Source organism: Peromyscus maniculatus, chromosome 1 (genome assembly GCF_049852395.1).
Source record: "Peromyscus maniculatus bairdii isolate BWxNUB_F1_BW_parent chromosome 1, HU_Pman_BW_mat_3.1, whole genome shotgun sequence".
In the NCBI taxonomy this organism is placed as follows: domain Eukaryota; kingdom Metazoa; phylum Chordata; class Mammalia; order Rodentia; family Cricetidae; genus Peromyscus; species Peromyscus maniculatus.
The window spans coordinates 66,166,961-66,187,070 of NC_134852.1; the positions used below are offsets into that span (position 1 = coordinate 66,166,961).

Below are 20,110 nucleotides of genomic sequence, written 5' to 3' on the forward strand. Positions count from 1 at the left end.
GAGTGAAGAAAACAGACAAACCTTCAGAAATGCTTGCATCAAGTGGGCCATGTTTACTTAGATGGAGGGCACCTACAGCCCTGAAACTGAGTGCAGTTGTAAGTGTAAGTCCAATATATCGAGGAGAGGCTAAGTGAGTCTTAGTGGAAGCTCTCTGCAGGGGAGCAGTCTCAGGCTGAAAACATTTGGGAAGGAGGAGGAAGGTGCAGTGGATGTTTTCTGCTTGCATTGTTGTCTTAGGGTATTTATTGATGCGGCCGAAACACCATGATCAAAAAGCAAATTGGGGAGGAAAGAGTTTATTTGGCTTACACTTCGGCATTGCTGTTCATCACTGAAGGAAGTCAGGGCAGGAATTCAAACAGGGCAGGATCCTGGAGGCAGGAGCTGATACAGAGGCCATGGAGGGGTGCTGCTTTTTGGATTGCTTCCCTTGGCTTGTTCAGCCTGCCTTCTTACAGAACCCAGGACCAGCAGCCCAGGGGTGGCACCACCCACATGGGCTGGGCCTTCCCCCATTGATCACTAATTGAGAAAATGCCTTACAGCTGGATCTCATTGAGGCATTTCCTCAACTGAGGCTCTTTCCTCTGATGACTCTAGCTTGTGTCAAGTTGACACACAAAACCAGTCAGTACAACTGTCAACAATGGTACCCTGGTTGGAGGAAGGCTTTTCCATTTTCCTGAGTGTGCCCTGGGAAGGCTTTTCCATTCTCATGAGTCTGAGGCGTTTGGGTCCTGGACATGGCTGTGCTTATGTCGATAGCATACTTATTCAAGTACACAGGGCTTAGTGACCGAATTTAGGGGCCTTAGAGAGCTCACTTTTGTCCACATGACAATAGGCTTCCTGCCATCTATAGGGAAATGCCAGAGAACCTTTTTTTTCTTGTTTTTTCAAGACAGGGTTTTTCTGTGTAGCTTTGGTACCTTTCCTGAAACTCATTCTGTAGCCCAGTCTGGCCTCGAAACCACAGAGATCCACCTGCCTCTGCCTTCTAAGTGCTGGGATTAGATGCGTGCACCACCATCGCCCATCCAGCCAGAGAATCTTTTTTTTTTTATTTTAGTGCTGAGAATCAAACCCATGGCCTTGTTACCTCTAATCACATGTGCTGTCACTGAAGTACTTAGTGTATAATAATGCTGGTTATAATGTAATAACAATGCAGTCATATTTTATGTAGAATGTGTAACTAATAGTAATGGTGGTAGTAATGGTCGGCCTGTGTGACAAGAATCTGGGGTGTGCTTGTCCATCAAAGACACCACATGTGAACACAGCTGCTGATGACAATGTTTGCCCTGTTGTGTTCTTGAAAAAAAATGAATGGTTGGGATGGTGTTGTTCTTGTTAAGATTATACAGAGTAATTCTGGCTTTCAATCCAAGTTTGTTTGGCTTTTTATTTATAATATGAACAGAAATTCATTAAAAGAAAAAGAAAAGAAAACAAACAAAACAAAAAACCAACAAGCTGAATAGTCTGGGCAGTAGTGGTACATACTTCTAATCCCAGCACTTGGGAGTCAGAGGCAGGTAAATCTCTGAGTTCAAGGCCAGCCTTGTCTACTGCGTGAGTCCCAGGACAGCTAGGGTGACACAAGGAGACCCTGTCTTTAAACAAAACAAAGCAATTTAAAAAAACCCCAAAACCAGTCCCCCCCAAACCAAACCAAACCAAAAAAAAAAAAAAACCCAAAAAACCCAAACAACAAAACATATGCTATAAATAAAACAGCCCCATGGTTCAAAGCCAGGATTGCATGTGAAAGTGCTTCTGTTTCTTCTGACTTCCATGTGCCCAGCATCCCACCTACTGTCTGTAACTCTTCACTGTGCTCTGGAATGAACATGATAGTGGTAGCACGCCACAGTTACTCTGTAGCTTCTTTTTCTGTTTTTTTTTTTTTTTTTTTTTCTCTTTAGCTTATTCTCACCAGATGGATATACTGTAATTTTTCTGTACCAGTAAATAGTGATGGTCTCTTATTTTTTAAAAGCTGTTTTTAATAAATATGTTGTGTATGCTCTATTTTCTTTCTCTTTCTTTCCTCTTCTTCTGCTTCCTCCTATTGTTGTTATTACTACTGTTTTGAGACAGTGTCTCACTCTGTAGCCCTGGATGGTCTTGAATTCACAGGGTATGCTTATCCTTGTCTCGGGAGTGCTGTGATCAATGGCATGTGCTACCACACCTGGCAATACATCTTTTTGTTAATGAGTCTCCTTTTAATGGACACCTGAGTTATTGACAGAATTTTGCTACCCAAATACTACCGTGGTGGCTGATCTGGTACATGTTCCTCTCTTTATCTCCGAGTGTGCATGCATATGTGCCTTTGCAATATGTTAGTGAGGTAACCCAGTGTGGGCTTGTTATCTTCAGGTTGTTCCCAGATAGCTTCATCCTGTCACTCCTACCAATAAAGGCATTTACTCCCAGCCTTATGTTTGTGTTTTTGATTTTCTGCCAGTTTTGACACAAAATATCCTGATGGGTTTGAGCATTGAAAAATATGTTGAAAGTCCAGCTTTTGAATGGTACTCTTGAAATGAAATATTATGGACAAACCCAAGTAGCTTACCATTTAACTGAGGTAATATGAAATGTTCTGAGTTATTTTGATGTTTTCAAATAGTCTCTTTACTTGTTTTGTTTTTAGCTTCCATAGTATCTCAATATTAGTCCTGGACATTCTCTTACTCTAAAGAAAACGTTTGTATGTGTTCTTTTTTTTTTTTTTTTTTAAACAGGGATCATTGCAAGAGGTCATAGGTTGGGGGTTAATAGGATGGAAATACTATGCCAATGTCATTGGTCCAATCCAGTGTGAAGGCCTTGCCAGTCTGGGGGTAATACAGGTGGCCTGTGCGGAAAAGCGTTTCTTGATCCTGTCCCGAAATGGCCGTGTGTACACACAGGCTTACAACAGTGACATGCTGGTAGGTGCTCAGTGTAGTGTGTCTGCATGCTTCCTTCAGTGGTGGGGTCTCTGCTCTAGATGTCACATGGTATAGTATTCTTGGCTGATGGTTTTTGTTCATTGTATATGGTTAGTCATGTTAAATTGTCCCAGTTACGAGGATTATTAACAGGATTTTGAGGTTTTTTTTTTTTTTTTTTTTTTTTTTTTTTGTTTTTTGTTTTTCGAGACAGGGTTTCTCTGTGTAGCTTTGCGCCTTTCCTGGAGGGATTTTGAGTTTTTAAGATCAAGAATTCCATCAAGTAATTCCATTTGTTAAGCACAATTGTTTTATAAACCAATTTTTCATGTGTAAGGCAGTTAACAGAAAAAGAATGGGTTCTGATGAGGATGGTGGTGCATTGGGATATGTGTGCTCTCATTTAAGGAAAGTACTTGAGCTATGTGTCTGTGTTACACTGGCTGCCAGCTCCATTCTCACACCAGTACTTATCATCCCATGGAACACTTGGAGAATTCTTATTATTCTCTTGGTGCTGGAATGGAGAACAGGTCAGAGCCCTGGAGGTTCCTAGTTTGAGTATTTGCTCAGGGAGAATGTGAATGGGGAGAGTCATTCTGTTTTCATTCTCCATTACTATGACTGACTAATATTTTACCTTCCTAGGCACCACAACTGGTACAGGGTCTTGCCTCCAGAAACATTGTGAAAATTGCTGCCCATTCTGATGGTCACCACTATCTGGCTTTGGCTGCCACAGGGGAGGTGTACTCCTGGGGCTGTGGGGATGGCGGAAGACTGGGCCATGGAGACACTGTGTATGTACAACCATTTCAGAAACTGATATGCTCTCTGGGTATCCATATTCACAACAGAATGGAAAATCTCAGGGGTGATTTCCAGCTGCCTATTGGGATAAGAAGGGAGACATAACACAATGTGTCCATTTTCTTTCTTTTACCTCAAAACAGGGTCCCATGTTGTTGGTTGTTTCTGCTCTTTCGGCTTTTTGCAGGGCCTGCTCCACAGCTCCCAAATAAATCACACACAGAAGCTTATTTTTAATTATAAATGCCCGGAATTTAGCTTGGCTTGTTTCTTACCAGCTTGTCTTAACTTTAAATTATTCCATCTACCTTTTGCCTCTGGGCTTTTATCTTTTCTTACTTCTGTATATCTTACTTTCACTTTTACTCCATGGCTGGCTGTGTGGCTGTGTGGCTGTGTGGCTGGCCTTTGATGTCCTCTCTCCTGTTCTCTTGCTCTTTCTTCTTCTCCTTCAAGATTTCTCCTCCTCTCTGCCTGCCAGCCCCACCTATCCTTTCTCCTGCCTTGCTATTGGCTGTTCAGCTCTTTATTAGACCATCAGGTGTTTTAGCCTGGCAAAATAACACAGCTTTACAGAGTTAATCAAATGCAATATAAAAGAATGCAACACATTTTTGAATCATTAAACAAATGTTCCACAACATAAACAAATGTAACACATCTTAAAATAATATTCTACAACAGTCTCATTGTGTAGCTCAGGCTCTCCTAGAACTCACTATGTACCTAGGCTGGCCTTGAACTCACAGAGATCCACCTGCCTCTGCCTCTGCCTCCTGAGTGCTGGTATTAAAGGCGTGGGACACTATGCCCGGCATATGTCCATTCTTGATGACTGACTTCTTGGGAACTTTGCCACAAATGGAGGGTGTTCATTTAGCCAGCATTAGCAATGGCTAGCAACTGTACCCTCCATCTTGTTTTCTAAATAAAACAAACCCCATATATTGTCCTGTTGTTCACACTGTATCTGTCTCCTGCCAATAGGACCTGTGGAACCATGATATGATTTATTTATTTATTTTGTATATATGAGTGCTGTATCTGCATATGCCAGGAGATGGCATCAGAGTCCACTATTGATGGTTGTGAGCCACCATGTTTGCTGGGAATTGAGCTCAGGACCTCTGGAAGAGCAGCCAGTGCTCTTAACCACTAAGCCATCTCTCCAGCCCCTATGATGTGTTTTTAGAAGCATAAAAATCAGTTTTATCTTATTGGGTGGAAGCTTTTGGTTAGCATGAAAGAATAGAGGTTAAACAGAAAATGGATATTTTAAATGCTTAGGGGTAAAAGTTGAGAGATCTGCCAGTTCCCACAGAGTAATGGAACCATTTTACATGGTACTGCAAGGTAGATGTGCTGTCTCTAGGGCCATCTTGCTTCATGAGGTCAAAGTATGAACAAGGAGCAGGCAGGTCAAGTTAGAAACATTTCAATTCCCACTGTCTATGAGTGGGTAGAGAAGAGACTGGAGGGTATATGGCTTGTTAATACTGTGGGGATGGAGATGGAGACTCACTACTGAAAATATTCTCTGGGAAGAATCTCAGTGTGCAAGAAAAGTACTGATTTGTGAGGTACATTATTTTAGAGTTCAGAAATAACTCCAGAGCTACATGTAAGAGATGAGAAAAATGAGGTAAAACTAGTTAAAAAGAAAAGTTTGGAATGGCTGTTATTTCCAGGTTGTACAATGGAATTGACATGGGACTCCAGAAGCACCAAGGTACAGGACAGCTGTTTCCTTGGAGGTATTTATAATATACTACTTTTAAGGTATTCTTAAGGAAATTAAGATTAGTTGAGATTGTTAGAATGATTAACTTCCCTTGCTCTAGGAGTTCAGGGAAGGAAAAAGGTCAGTGCAGGTGGCAGGAATTGGAGAAAAACGGGTGGAGGAATTTTACCTGGAGCTGAAGAAGATTGGTAGTGATCGGCTTTCCTCAACTGTGCCCATTCTTATATGTAGTCATAAAGTGAGCCAAGCATGTCTTTGAAAATGTTGTTTATCATAGGATGCATAATGCATATTATAAGCATGAGAAGTTTTGCTAATTGGATTTTTGTTTTCAGTTTTGAAGATTTTGCTATCTTTATTTCCAAACTTTTTAATCCGTAAAATCTAAAATTCTGTTTTATTAGTAAGCTTTGCTCACTTCTGCCCATGTTTCTCTCTTTCTCTCTCTCTTTTACACACACAAAGACACACACACACACACACACACACACACACACACACACACACACACACACACACACACACACACCAGACTGACAATTGGGAAGGTTTTGGCAAATGCATGCAGTGTAGCAGCCACCACAGTCACGAAAGAAGGTGTTACTGAAGGTTTGTCTTCATACCCTTTGCAGTCCTTCCCTGATCCCCCCTCTAGCTTCTGTCAACCTTTGTCTTGCTCTCTGTTCAGATTATTTTGACTTCCACAATAATATTTTGTAGTATAGTCATATTATTGGGTATGTCAGCAGTTCATTGCTTTGTGGTTGGGGACATTAGGAGTAGAGCTTCTGTGAGTTCATCTTTTAAGTCTTTAAAAGATACTGTTGCTGGAGCCAATTAGGAAGTGGTGATGTTCTGTGTTAGAGATAGAAAGGCAAAACAGCCTTCTGCTCTGATCACCTATTTGCTTTTTTTTAACTCTTAAGAAATGCCTAAGATGTTATTTGTTGCCTTCCTTCCCACAGGCCTCTGGAGGAGCCCAAGGTGATCTCAGCTTTCTCAGGAAAGCAGGCCGGGAAGCACGTGGTGCACATAGCATGTGGGAGCACGTATAGCGCAGCCATCACTGCTGAGGGGGAGCTGTACACCTGGGGCCGTGGGAACTACGGCCGCTTGGGCCATGGTATGTCTATGGTACATGACTGCAGTCAGGAGTCAGAAGGAGGTTGCTTCTCCTGAGAGGCATTGAGAATGACAGTTGTATCTCTTTCAAGGCTCCAGTGAAGATGAGGCCATTCCAATGCTGGTAGCTGGACTTAAAGGACTAAAGGTCATCGATGTTGCCTGTGGGAGTGGGGATGCTCAAACCCTGGCTGTGACTGAGAATGGTATGTAGAGCTTGTGCTGCCCTAGGCAGTTTCTTAGGGATGTTTGTGGCTGTCACCTGAGTGAATGAGTTTGGAGTTGCATGGACCTCCTGAGGCTGCGCTCCTCTGTCACTGTCTTTTAGGTTGGTTACTTTTTTGTTGCTGTGGTAAAACACTATTATTAAGGCAATTTGTAGGAAGAAGAGTTTATTATTTTATTGGTTCTTCGAGACAGGGTTTCTCTGTGTAGCTTTGACTGTCCTAGAACTAGCTCTGTAGACCAGGCCAGCCTTGAACTCACAGAGATCCCCCGCCTTTGCCTTCTGAGTGCTGGGACTAAAGGTGTGCACTACCACCATCTAGCATGGAAGAGTTTATTTTGACTTACATTTCTAGAGGATTAAAGTCCATCATGCCTGGGAGGCATAGCAGGCAGGCAAGGCATCTGGAGCAGGAACCTCAAAGATCACGTCTTGAATGTAAGCACAAAGCATAGAGAACAAACTTGAAGTTTTACTCTCACAGTCTGCCCCAATGGCGTACTTCCTCCAGCAAGGCTGTACCACCTAAGCCGCCTCAAGATGGCGACAGCAGCTGGAAAGCAAAGTGTTCTAGTCTAAAATTATGGGGAACATTTTTCATCCGAACTACCACAGTGAGGGTCTCGGTGACTTTAGTGCAGAGGCCCAGGGATTTCCCAGGATTTGGGTTCTTGAAAGCAGATGGCTGCCTAGTGGCTACCACCTTTCTTAGTGGGTATTATTTTTTGACTAAATATTACAGCTAAATAGAATAATTGACATTCTGAATTGTCTCATTTTTAATATATCTCCCAACATTTAGCCATTCTTACACTATATCCAATCTTTTGTAGTCATTGTACCCTTTACAATCTAATGTGAAATTGCTTATTTTTAATTTCAGCTTCCTCTTTGTGTTTGTTAGTGAGATTGTATATATATATTTTTTTCTTGTAGTACTGTGAATCTTAGATCCAGGATTCATGTACTGTACCATTGAATTCCATCTCTGCCCAGCCATAGTTATGTATTTTTTGTTTATTAGTGAAATAGTATCTTGCTAAGTAGCCCTGACTGTTTCTGAACTCATTTTCCTCTTGGATTGGCCCCTCTATATTTCTGGGGTTATAGGTGTTTGTTGTCATACCTAGCTTTTATATATATGCATGAAAATATGCATATATGTATTATATTTTTCTTTCTTGAGAGTTCATATAGTTGTTCAGGTTTGATGGTCAGAAATGCATCCATTTTGTACAATGCATTTGTCTGACTGCATTACAGTATTCTCACCCCTGCACCTTGTCAGTCCTTGCATCAATGGGGAATTTCTTCGTCTGCTTTCTCCCACAGAGGTTCAATGACATGTTGAGAATCGACTTCTGAGAATGTCTCTGTGCAAGATAAAAATCTTTTCGTCACTTCCATGCTCACCTAGAGCCTGCTGTTGGTAGAACAGACATTTTCAGAATTATTTTGCTTCTGCTACTTTTTGAGTCCTGGAGAGAGTAGTCATCTGAAAGGTCCCTTGGTTATTTTTCAATGTCCACTATTGAATGAGTCATATTTTACACAACTATTAACTAAGATGGCGTGGTTTTGTCTTGTTCTGTGACAGTCTTGCTGTTTTGTCAGTGGGCCCTGAACTCTTGGTCATACCTTCTTCAGTTCTCTGAGTAGCTGGGATGACAGTGTATGAGTTACAGTTCCTGGCTAGGCTGTGCAAGTTGTTCTCGGGTGTTGTCTTTGGTATTCCTTGTGAAATTTTGTGATGATAGTGTTTGTGGCTAGGAATAAGGTTATAAACATTGCTCACCTCACACTTGTGCTTTTCTGTACAAATCATACAGGGAACCATCCCTGCTGCATGATTGTGTTCAAGAAGACTAGTGCAGTAGAAGCATCGTGCCCTGGGCAGTCTGGTCTTAGGTGATAGACTTGCTGAAAATGTTGGTTCAGGTGTAAACAACAGAATTTTATCTAGGACATAGAAAACTAGGTATATATTCTGAGATAAGTGTGCACACTGAGTTTTTTTCACTGACCATCTAATAGCATATTAGTTACAGTTTTCAGTTTAGGTGAGGGATTAGCCTGGCTTGACAATTAGCATTATATTGGAATGCATCCAAAATAGCTGACTTGTGTTGTTTCTGGGTATTTTCCAGTGACAGTAGCATAGTTGGGTCATCATGACAGCCTGTATCACCCACAAAGGCTAAATAAAAATACCATCCTATCTTTAAGAAAAAGACAGATAGTTGATCTTTGGTTTGGACAGTTGAGTTCTTTACAAGAAACTGAAATTTTCTTTCTAATTTTTTTCTTCTGGACTTTCTCTTAGAACTTTCATCAATACCTGACTGAATAGCTTTTTTTCCCCTCCGGTTTACCTTTACTACTAAGGTTTTGCAAATTATTCAGCTCAGTTTTTAATTTTTTTGAGACAGGGTTTCTTTGTGTAGTCTTAGCTGTCCTGGAACTTACTCTGTAGATCAAGAGGCCTCAAACTCATAGAGAGCTGCCTGCCTCTGCCTCCTGAGTGCTAGGATTAAAAGTGTGTGCCACCACTGCCCAGCTTATTCAGCTCAGTTTTAAAGATTACTTTTGTGGTTTTCATTGTACCCTTTTATGTTATATTTAATCAAGTTACTTTGCATTGACATTTGCTATTGGAAACCACTGTAGTGTGGTGGGGACAGTAGTGTGTAGACAGACAGCAGAGTGGTCAGCAAGATGCAGCAGTGCCACACACCTACCTCAGTGTTTGTGGTTTTTGGAGCAGTGTAATTTTGTTCTGTGTTTAGTATTTAGTTGAAACAGCAGCATTGGTCCCAAAGAAGTTAGTTTTGCATTTAATTGAAATAAAAAGAAAAACCAGCTTTTACCTTTAAAATAAGATTTATTTGTTATTTTTATTTTATGAGTATGAGTGTTTTGCATGTAAGTGTGAACATGAATTGTGTGTGTGTCTGGTACCTGAAGAGGGCAGAAGAGGGTGCCTGGAACTGGAATTAAGGATGGCTATGTGTGCTGGGTAGGAACATGAGTCCTCTGCAAGAACATCAAGTATTGTAAACTACTGTGCCAGTTTTCAGTTGTTAATATAGCAACCTGAAATATAAATTAGATTACATTTAGTCAATAACCTGTATAGTATTGACTATTATATTGGCAAGATTGATTTATGTGTTTTATGGAGTATATTATTTTCCATCATTTGAAACTTCCATTGAGATGTGCAGTGATTTTTACTTAAATACATTTGTATTTTCTAGGCCAAGTGTGGTCTTGGGGAGATGGCGACTATGGGAAGTTGGGCAGAGGTGGAAGTGATGGCTGCAAAACCCCAAAGCTGATCGAAAAGCTTCAAGACTTAGATGTCATCAAAGTTCGCTGTGGAAGTCAGTTTTCTATTGCTTTGACAAAAGATGGCCAAGTTTATTCCTGGGGAAAAGGTGACAATCAGAGGCTTGGACATGGAACAGAAGAACATGTCCGTTATCCCAAACTCTTGGAAGGTTTGCAAGGTGATTACAGGTGTAAAACTAAAGTCCTTATGTATATATTCTTTAGAAGTCTTTAGTTTTCTTTTCTAAATGGATATAAACTCACAAGACACTCTTACTAACATCTTGATAGGTATAAATAATGGAAAGTGGCTTATCTGTTCTAATAAATGGCCTAAATTATTCTTATCAAATTTAACTTTTAATTCATTTAGTTTGAGACTCATTGTGCTGCATGGTCACAGTGGGAAGTAGGCTTGATTTCTCCTGGGTTGGTCTGATTTGAACTTGTCCTTGGTGAGTAAGCTGTAAATGCTTGGTTACAAAACTGTCTACTATGCAGTGGAGACTGAGGGTGAAAGGGAAGTCATTGTGTGGGTGTGAGTACAGGGTCTTCTGTAGTGTAGTGCTCACTGTAGCATAGAAGTGGACCATCTTGAGAGAGCCCTACATAGTCTCAGGCACTTTTGCCAGGAATGACATGTTTGGAGATGGAGCCATTAAAACCATGGCATTTAGATCATAGGAAGGACTTTTTATAAAGAGAGGACCTCTCTTTTTGTATAATGTTTGGCCTGTGGAATTTAGGCCCTCTTCATCCTATCTTAAAGGGAAGCTGGTAAAATATAGATGAGTTGAGAAGAAAGCAAAGAAGGATGAGGTCAGTAAGTCAGACAAGGTCAGTATGTGTATGTCCCGTGGGCCCTGTTGTCTTTTATTTAGTTTGGAGGCAGGGAGTTGGGGAGGGAGGGAGCCTTTTTCTTAAAGGGACAGTTTATATATTTGCTAAAGGAGTGGCCTGTTGTGTTCCCATAAAAATTTATTCAGAAATACAGGATTTGGCTTGCCTTTTGTTTCAGGGCTAGTTTAGTGATCCCTACACTAATTCATTTTTCCTTTCTCTGTTTCCATTTCTTTATTGAGAGGGTTTGGAAATAAGGCTTTTAAGTGAGACTTAAAACTTAACTTGTTAGTTCTTTGCTGACCAGTTTTATTTTATAGCATGTTAAACCTTGGTCACTGGGAATCTTCTGTGCTCATCATTATTTCCCAAGCTTCTGAGATACGTTGTAGAATAACACATTTTACCCTGTTATGCAACTCTACTGGAATTCAGTTTGCCTCTTACTTACATTTCCTCCATTAATACAGAAAATGTAGTTTGTCAGTTATTTATTAGAAGTCATTTAATATTTTACTATAGTAATATTTAAATTATGGTTGCTGTTAACTTACAGTAGTTTGAACTTAATAGGTAACAGATTTTTTTTGAAAGTTTTTAAAATTTATTTTATGTGTATGGGTGTTTTGCCTGTATGTATGTATATTTATCATATGCATGCAGTGCCCTCTGAGGTCAGAAGAGGGTGTTGAAACTTCTAGAAGTGGAGTTTCAGGTGTTTGTGAGCCACCATGTGGGTGCTAGGAACTGAACCTGGGTCCATTGGAAAAGCAGCCGCTGTTCTTAACTGTTGAACTATCTTTCCAGCCCAGGTAACAATTTATTTTTTCAGTTGATTTTATTGACATTATATGGAAACATGCTTTATGTTGATTATGTCACCTATAAGAAAAGGTATGGGCTGGGGATTTAGCTCAGTGGTAGAGCACTTGCCTAGCAAGCGCAAGGCCCTGGGTTCGATCCTCAAAGAAAAGGTATAATGCTTTTCTAATAAGTACATAAATAGAAAAATATTTAAATCGTGACTTTGCGAAAAGAATAGGTTTCCTTTTAAGAAAAGTTCCTTAGTGAAGAGTATGCTTTGCATGGCTACATCTGGGGCGACTGGAGAAAAAAATCTGATGACTAAAAATATTATTGTCCCGCCAACATAATTACAATGTCAAAATTTGTGGGATTGACGAGTTGACTCAACCAGTAAAGGCACTTGCTGCACAAGTGTAGTGATCTCTGGAACCCACAAAGGCGGAAGAAGAGAAGCAACTCTATAGACTTGTCCTCTGACCTCCACTGTGGGCTGTGGCATTCCTTCTCCTGCCCAGGAAACAATCCATCAAGCAGTCAGTATATTAATTAATTATGAGAATGTTTTGGTGGCCAAGCATGTTTAAAAACATTTCCTCAAGAAACCTATCTCTTAAAGGAGCCGAAGGAGTGCTACTTTAATTATTGTCTCTCATCCACTGGAAATTCTTGAACAGTGCAGATGAATCAGGCTTAATCTTGTGATCTTCCTAGTTAATTACAGAGGCATGTCTTTGTATGGTGTGTGTATATGTGTGTGTCTTATCCTACATGAGTATAACTAGGGATATGAACTTAGAAAAATCATACTGTCTCTTTTTGAATAAAATTCTGAATAAGGAACAGAAAAGAGACTCTTCATACTATAGCATAAGCTTATTTGTGAGCTGTGTTCTTAACAAATTATAGTTGATGAAACATGACATGTATTTTAATAGCATAGTCAAATCAAGTAAATTGAGCTTCATATTAAATGAATGTGTTACCTGTAAGAAGTTAATATTGAACGCTTTCTGTCCTGTATCTGTGAGCAGATGTCCTTCTTAGAGCTAAAGCCATAGGCCTGCTGGTGTAACTGTGCCCATCTTCTCTCTAGGGAAGAAGGTGATTGATGTGGCTGCAGGCTCTACCCACTGCCTGGCTCTGACAGAAGACAGTGAGGTACACAGCTGGGGGAGCAATGATCAATGCCAGCACTTTGACACTTTGCGTGTGACCAAGCCAGAACCTACTGCATTACCAGGACTGGATACCAAACACATAGTTGGAATTGCCTGTGGGCCTGCCCAGGTACGCACTACATAGTTAGGTTTTGTGTTTTGTACAGTTTTGTTTTCCAAATGTTCACGTCTAGTACGTAGAAATAGCAATTGTTGTGTGTCGTCTTTCTGTCTTGCAGTTGTTCTAAACCACATAATACTTGATTGTAGTTCCTTTAGTGCTTTCTTCTGTTAGGTTGTTTGTAGAAACAGCATATTCTCCCTCCCCCTCTCGCTTTTTCCTTCCCTCTAGCTCTTCATTGTTGGCTGTGGGTTGTTCCTTTTTTTGGAAAGTACTCTAAATGGGTGCTGAAATTCATTAAAAATTTTTTTTCTTCTCAGATTATACAAGTTGATGTAGTTTTCTTTTTGGAAAATACTAATTTTCAAATACTGACTAATTCCTGTATTATCTGTATTATTGATATAACTATTGTTCATGTTTTAACATTTTTATGTTTCTAGGTTTTCCTTATTAATATTTTATTGTTATTTATGGATGTATATGTGTTTATACTCATCAGGTTTATTTGCTTGTAGCTTTCTTCTTACTTGATTTCTGTCAGGGTAAAGCTGGTCATATAAAAAGGATTGAGGCATGTTCGGTGTTTCCTAAAAGAGATTGTGTACAGTGCTATTTCTTCTTCTAAATGTTTGTCTGTGAATTCACCTGAGCCTAGAAATAAAACTAGAAATGCAATTTCACAAGAAATTCAATTTCTTTAACAGATAGCATCTGTGGTTTCTGCTTTATGTGTAGGTTTTCCTGGTACTGGCACTCAGGAATTGTTCCATTCTCTTACAGCTGTTTATGTATAAGGGTGTTTTTGTATTTTCTACTTGAGGTCATATGGCACTTGGATACTAGTAATGTGTATGTTTTTTGTTTGTCGCTTTTCCCCCCAGAGGTTTATTTTTGTTGATCTTTTAAAATAATTATGTTTTAGTTCATTTTTTACCTCTTAATTTTTTTGTTTTTAAGTATGTTACTTTTTCTTCTTTTCTAAGTATCTTTCACTTCAGCTTGCTTTGGGCTCACTCTGTTCACTTTCAGGTTATTTAAAGTGGTATCCTGCATCATTGGGTTTAGCCTTTTTTTAATCTCTAAGCATTTGATGCTATACGTTTTCCTCTAAGTAGTGATTTAACTGTGCCCTTTGTGTTTGCTTACAAAACTGTATGCATTTTATTGTTTCTGGGTGAACTGGGTGAACTGTGAATATCAGTTAGATACAGTATACTGATGGTGTACTTCAGTCTTGTTCTTAGGAAGGTTGTGTATATACACCTAATATGTCATCTGCTTAGAGCTGCTGTTGCACCATTGTAAATGGGTTGACTACTCACCCCATCCATTAATATGGATTAGTAATTTTGAGAGTGAAAACAACTTGGAAAAAGCTTTTCACATTTTCAGATGTGGAAATGAGGTGGGATGGTGAAACAGGAGAGAAGTTGGAAATAGTATGTGAGCTAGGGGACATAGAGGGATGAGTAAGTCATAACTCCAGACATTTCATCATACCTAGTGGTGAGCCTCTCCAGTAGAACAGACCATTTATGAACTTACAGATTTCACGTTCGGTTCTTTTTGTTTCTTTCACAGAGCTTTGCATGGTCATCTTGTTCTGAGTGGTCCATTGGCCTTCGTGTCCCTTTTGTGGTGGACATCTGCTCAATGACTTTTGAGCAGCTGGATCTCCTGCTGCGTCAAGTAAGTGAGGGAATGGATGGCACCGCTGACTGGCCCCCACCACAAGAGAAGGAGTGCATGGCTGTGGCAACGCTGAATCTTCTACGACTTCAGGTGTCAACTCTTTGCTGCATTCCTACCCCTGTATAAGCGCCCCAGGAATTCCTAAGCGTATTCACGGGTATTCAAAGTGTGAGTTTTAGCTTGTTAGGTCAACTGGTAATGAGACATTTAAAGTATGTTAAAATATGGTTATGATGGAGAAATGTGTATAAGGCTTAAAATACTTGACCTTGTTTTGTTTTTCCTGGAAGTCGGCCATTACATGCAGGTAAGAGTATGTACAGGTTCAGTTATTGCTGCTGTACGTGCCTTCCTTACATTCACCTGGGGGAGAGTATATGTGGAGGAATGCCTTTGTGAGACAGTCGGTGAAAGAGAGAGGTAAACCCCAGCTGAGAGACCAGAGCCACTGTGCAAGCTGTGTTCAGTCAGTAAGCTGGACTCCCTATCAGTACCCTACAGTGAAGAATGGCTACAAAACAACCCAGCCTCTCTCCTAGCTCCCTTTCTTCCGCCTGTAGCATGACCCTAAACTGGCCTTTCTATTATATTAGATGCAGGGTGTTCTGTTACTTTGTTTGCCTTTGAAAGAGGACATTTTCTTTCTTTTTTTTTTTTTTGCTTTTTCGAGACAGGGTTTCTCTGTGTAGCTTTGCGCCTTTCCTGGATCTCGCTCTGTAGACCAGGCTGGCCTGGAACTCACAGAAATCCGCCTGCCTCTTGCCTCCCGAGGGTTTTTTTTTTTTTGAGACAGGGTTTCTTCATGTAACAGTCCTAGCTGTATTGGAACTAGCTCTGTAGACCAGGCTGATCTCAAACTTGCAGTTTTAGGATACAGTCTGATTTTGGACAATTTTTTGAATTAGATGTGTGTGTGTGTGTGTGTGTGTGTGTGTATATGCATGTGAGTGCTAACTTTAGGAAATGGTCTGATTTTATGGATTGCAAAACAGTACCAAAAAATTAGAGTTGGTGAAATAATGCAATTATTTTTTAATTTTCCTCTAATAGAATTTTTAAAGAGGCCATACTCAAAATGTGCTTTTTTGTTCCCCCAATAGCTAGTTGAGTTTCTCATCATTGCTTATATAACCTTGTCTTCTAGGTTCAGCTCATTTTCTCAGATTCCTTCTTCATAAAGGTTCCCCCACCTCCCAACCCCCTCAGGGCATGTGAGATGTAAAGTCTGAAAAAAAGTTTGCTTGCTTTACTTTTTCAAGATAATTTATAAAGGTTCAACTTTTTAAGTTAAAACCTTCCCTCTCCCCCCAATCTAGTACTGAACCTAGGGCATCACACATGCTGAGCAACTACTTTGCCACTGAGCAGCACCCTGGCCCAGGTCATTTCCTTTTTAGTTGACACTTTGAAAATGTTCTGCTGAAAATAGGTCTTCAGTTGTTGGTGAGAAGTCTTTCACTGCTGCACTTGCTGCTTTGTAGTTAATATGGCTTTCTCTTGAGTAGCTTCTCAGATGTTCTGTCCAGGTGGATGTTTCTAGATGTAACTGGAGGTTATGGATGTTACTTAGCTTGAGGTTTCGTGTTTTCATTGCATTTGAAGTTGCTCTCTGCTTTTAATCTACTTCCCCCTAAAGAATACTTAATAAATTGTTGGGCTTCCTTCTGTTGTCTTGCCCATCATGACTTCTTTGGTAGTTTTAAATGTGTCTCTTTTCTGTTCATCTCTTAATTTTTTTGTTCCAAATGGTTTACTCAGTTCTTTCCTTTCATTAAAAAATTGTTTCTTTAGCTCAATAGATCCTGTTATTGAATTACCATTTATTTAACAATTATTTATTTGGAGAATTTTACAAGATGTTGATTCAAGTACATTTCCCCAGCCCCAGTTCAACTGGAGCTGCTGTGTATACAAACAAAAAGTATGACTGTTTCTTAGGGCAGGACTGGAAGGGGCAAGAGGGAGCTTGCCTGGCCCTGCGAACTTCCTTAAAGGGTTTTGTTCTTGTAACCGTTTTTCCCTTTCTAGAATTTTGAAGCCTTTGTTTTAGTCAAAATATTTTTGTCTTCTGGCTTCTGTTCTTTATTTTTTAAGAGCTATTTTTATTACTCGTGTTTATGTTTATTTGTGTGTATGTCTGTGTGAGTATATTTGTGTGGGTGCTCATGTATGCCAGAAGAGGGCATCAGATTCTTTGGTGTTGGAATTACAGTCATTGTCAGCCTGTGACATGGGTCCTGGGAATGAAACTAACCTTTATAACTAACTTCTCTCAACTGCTGAGCAATGGTTCCCGCCCCAACCTTTGTTAAAAACTTTAATTTACATTTATTTATCTGTAATTGTATGTTTAGGTCAGAGATTACTTGGGGAAGTCAGTTCTCCTTCTACCATGTAGGTCCTTGGGGTTGAATTCAGGTCTTTAGGCTTGCTGGGAAGTGCCTTTATTTCCTATGGAGTCTCACTGGTCCTCTGAGCCTTGATTTCTAAGAACATATTATGTATACCTCTTTCTTTCTTTCTCCTTTTTAAAAATCACTACCATGCCTTGGACATGATTTTCTTTGACAGAGTTTCCTTGTGTTAGTTTGTTGCCGATATAAAATGCCTTGTTCCTTTTGGTAGTTTGGTCCCCTTCAGTGAGTATTTGACACTGGCTTCTCTCTGGTTCAAGCTATTAAGGTGACCCTAGGAGACAGTTTTGTATTGGCTTCTGTTGTGTTCTAGGGTTTTACAGGCTGTGGTGGGTTCAGATGCTCATTTTGGCAGACTTCTAGGGAAAGCTCAGGTTGAGCCGGTGCTTGTGAAGAGCTTAGGGACCTCTCTTTGTTCACTGGTGACTGATCTAAAGCCGGAAGTCTGGGCCCTGCCTTTTGAAACCAGACCCTTTGGCACCTGTGTTCTTGTTCCTGTTTGGCACTGAGGACTTCTTCCCTTGTGTACTGTAGTTTGGCTGTCTAGTTTTAAACAGCAGTTAGCTACAGGCATTTCTCTGTTGGGTGCACATCGTTGGGGGTTGGATTGATGGTTGCTACTTCTACATTATTTAGTCCTTTGTGCTGATCTTACACTTTTCAGTTACATATTCAGAGCTGGGTTGAAATGGCTTTTGGTTGTGAACCTAGACTTTAATAGCTGAGCCATCTTACAATAATGTTTCCCAGGTAATGTGGTTACATTTTTTAAATGTATTTTTAAAAATTATATAAGGCTCAATCAATTTGAAATGGTTCTAATTTTAAAGTTTTTCAGGGCTAACATTGCTCTAAGTGGAAAATTCAGTGTATGCCAACTACTTCGTGTACAAAAAAAATTTAAAATAATGTATTAAATTATGTCCAGGTTACATGTATAAGGTATATACGAAGCATAAACAAATTTTGTGCAGTGCATGAGTCCCTTAAGGTTACCTCATATATGTGAAAATATTCCAAAATCTGAAACATCTAAGCATTTTGGATAAGGGATATATAACCTTTACTGAGAGTTAATTTTGTTTATATAAATAACATTTCAAATTAAGTTTTATTCAGTCTTTTATTAGAATCTGGAAAACTACATTTGCTTTTGGGTGTTCTAAATAATTTTCTTTTCCTTTTTATAGTTGCATGCTGCCATTAGTCACCAGGTTGACCCGGAATTCCTTGGTTTAGGTCTGGGCAGTGTGCTCCTGAACAGCCTGAAGCAGACTGTGGTTACCCTGGCCAGCAGTGCAGGGGTGCTGAGCACTGTGCAGTCAGCTGCCCAGGCTGTGCTGCAGAGTGGCTGGTCTGTACTGCTGCCTACAGCTGAGGAGAGGGCCAGGGCACTCTCAGCACTTTTACCCTGCACAGGTGAGCTTTTGTGAGGTGCAGAATGGGGCATAAATAGGAATGTAGGGAGTGAATGAAAAAAAGAAATGAAAAGGAAAAGAAAGGCCATGACTGCTCCTAGGTATGGCGGGGGAGAAGGTTTATTGTAGATATGTGGGAGAGCATCACCAGAGTTCATGACCCTGAGCCATGTGAGGAGATGGGGGAGGGGAAAGGAGAGGGAGAGAGAGGAACCAGGTGCATCAGCCAAGAGGGCAAAAAACAAAGTGTTTTTGTAGGTTATCTACAAAAAGGGATAGGTAACCAAAATGTTTGGATTATATAAGGAAGAACAGCCCAGCCTCCTAGACTGGAGAGTTCAGGTAGGAGGTGGGATATGTAAGCCAGGAGGACCTTGTAAAAGGAGGGGCTAAAGGATGCTGGGAGAACTTGGCGGCCAGAATCTCTGATATATTAAATAGGCACCTCAGCCATTTGTCCCAGAGTTTGAGATTTAACAGGGAGGAAGAGATGGCACTTCTACTCAAATCAGCAAAAATAAACATTAAACAAAAACAAAATCTTCTTTGTTCAGTTTCAGGCAATGAAGTGAACATAAGTCCAGGCCGTCGATTCATGATTGATCTTTTAGTTGGCAGCTTGATGGCTGATGGAGGATTAGAGTCAGCTTTAAACGCAGCCATTACTGCAGAAATCCAGGTATGGCCCTAGGTGTGCATAGGAGCTGATGAGTGTAGAGTTGAGATTGAAAACTGTATACTCGTAATATGTAGAAATCATGACCATAATCATTGAAGAATCCAAAATTCAAAACTTTTAGTTACATACAAATCTTTAAAATTTAAAACTCTTTGGTTTTACTGTTTTAAAAGTGTTTGAAGTATTATTTGTGATAAAATGATCTCATCTTAAGTGTCTGCTTCAGTTAATTTGGTAGATAGTCCCATCACATAGATTACTTCTTTAACCAGTGTAGCTAGAATTTTCCTGCCTTGCCCACAGTCAGGACAAATCTTTGTCATCCGCCGGTCCCACGGCCGCTCAGACCCAACCAAGTAAACACAGAGACTTATTTTGCTTACAAACTATGGCCGTGGCAGGCTTCTTGCTAACTGTTCTTATAGCTTAAATTAATCCATTTCCACAAGTCTATACCCTGCCACTCGGCTCGTGGCTTAGCATCTTTTCATGCTGCTTGTCAGGGTGGCGGCTGGCAGGCAGTGAGTCCTTCTACCTTTCTGTTCTTTTATTTCTCCTCTCTATTAGTCCCGCCTATACTACCTGCCTAGCCATGGCCAATCAGGTTTTATTTATTGACCAATCAGAGCAACTTGACATACAGACCATCCCCCAGCACAGCCAAGTGCAGATCATCTCAGACACCTTGCACTCAGGCCCGTGGTCCTAATCATCCTCTATGCGGACCTGCTGGGTAAAGCCACGAGGAACCCAAGAACGGGCTCCCACAGGACATACAAAACATCCCACAGCAAATCAGGAA

General features: G+C 40.3%; 1 protein-coding gene across 3 annotated transcripts in view; it reads left to right on the forward strand.

Moving 5' to 3' along the window:
• Positions 1 to 20,110, forward strand: part of Herc2 (HECT and RLD domain containing E3 ubiquitin protein ligase 2) — a 169,069-nt gene that overhangs the window by 37,636 nt on the left and 111,323 nt on the right. For all 3 annotated transcript variants that reach the window (XM_042277169.2, XM_042277174.2, XM_076543921.1), the window contains exons 11-19: positions 2,760 to 2,948; positions 3,597 to 3,748; positions 6,465 to 6,622; positions 6,714 to 6,827; positions 10,105 to 10,356; positions 12,918 to 13,111; positions 14,687 to 14,887; positions 18,402 to 18,630; positions 19,184 to 19,308. In XM_042277169.2, the coding sequence (XP_042133103.1) occupies positions 2,760 to 2,948; positions 3,597 to 3,748; positions 6,465 to 6,622; positions 6,714 to 6,827; positions 10,105 to 10,356; positions 12,918 to 13,111; positions 14,687 to 14,887; positions 18,402 to 18,630; positions 19,184 to 19,308 (1,614 nt within the window). The remainder of the gene's footprint in view (positions 1 to 2,759; positions 2,949 to 3,596; positions 3,749 to 6,464; positions 6,623 to 6,713; positions 6,828 to 10,104; positions 10,357 to 12,917; positions 13,112 to 14,686; positions 14,888 to 18,401; positions 18,631 to 19,183; positions 19,309 to 20,110) is intronic.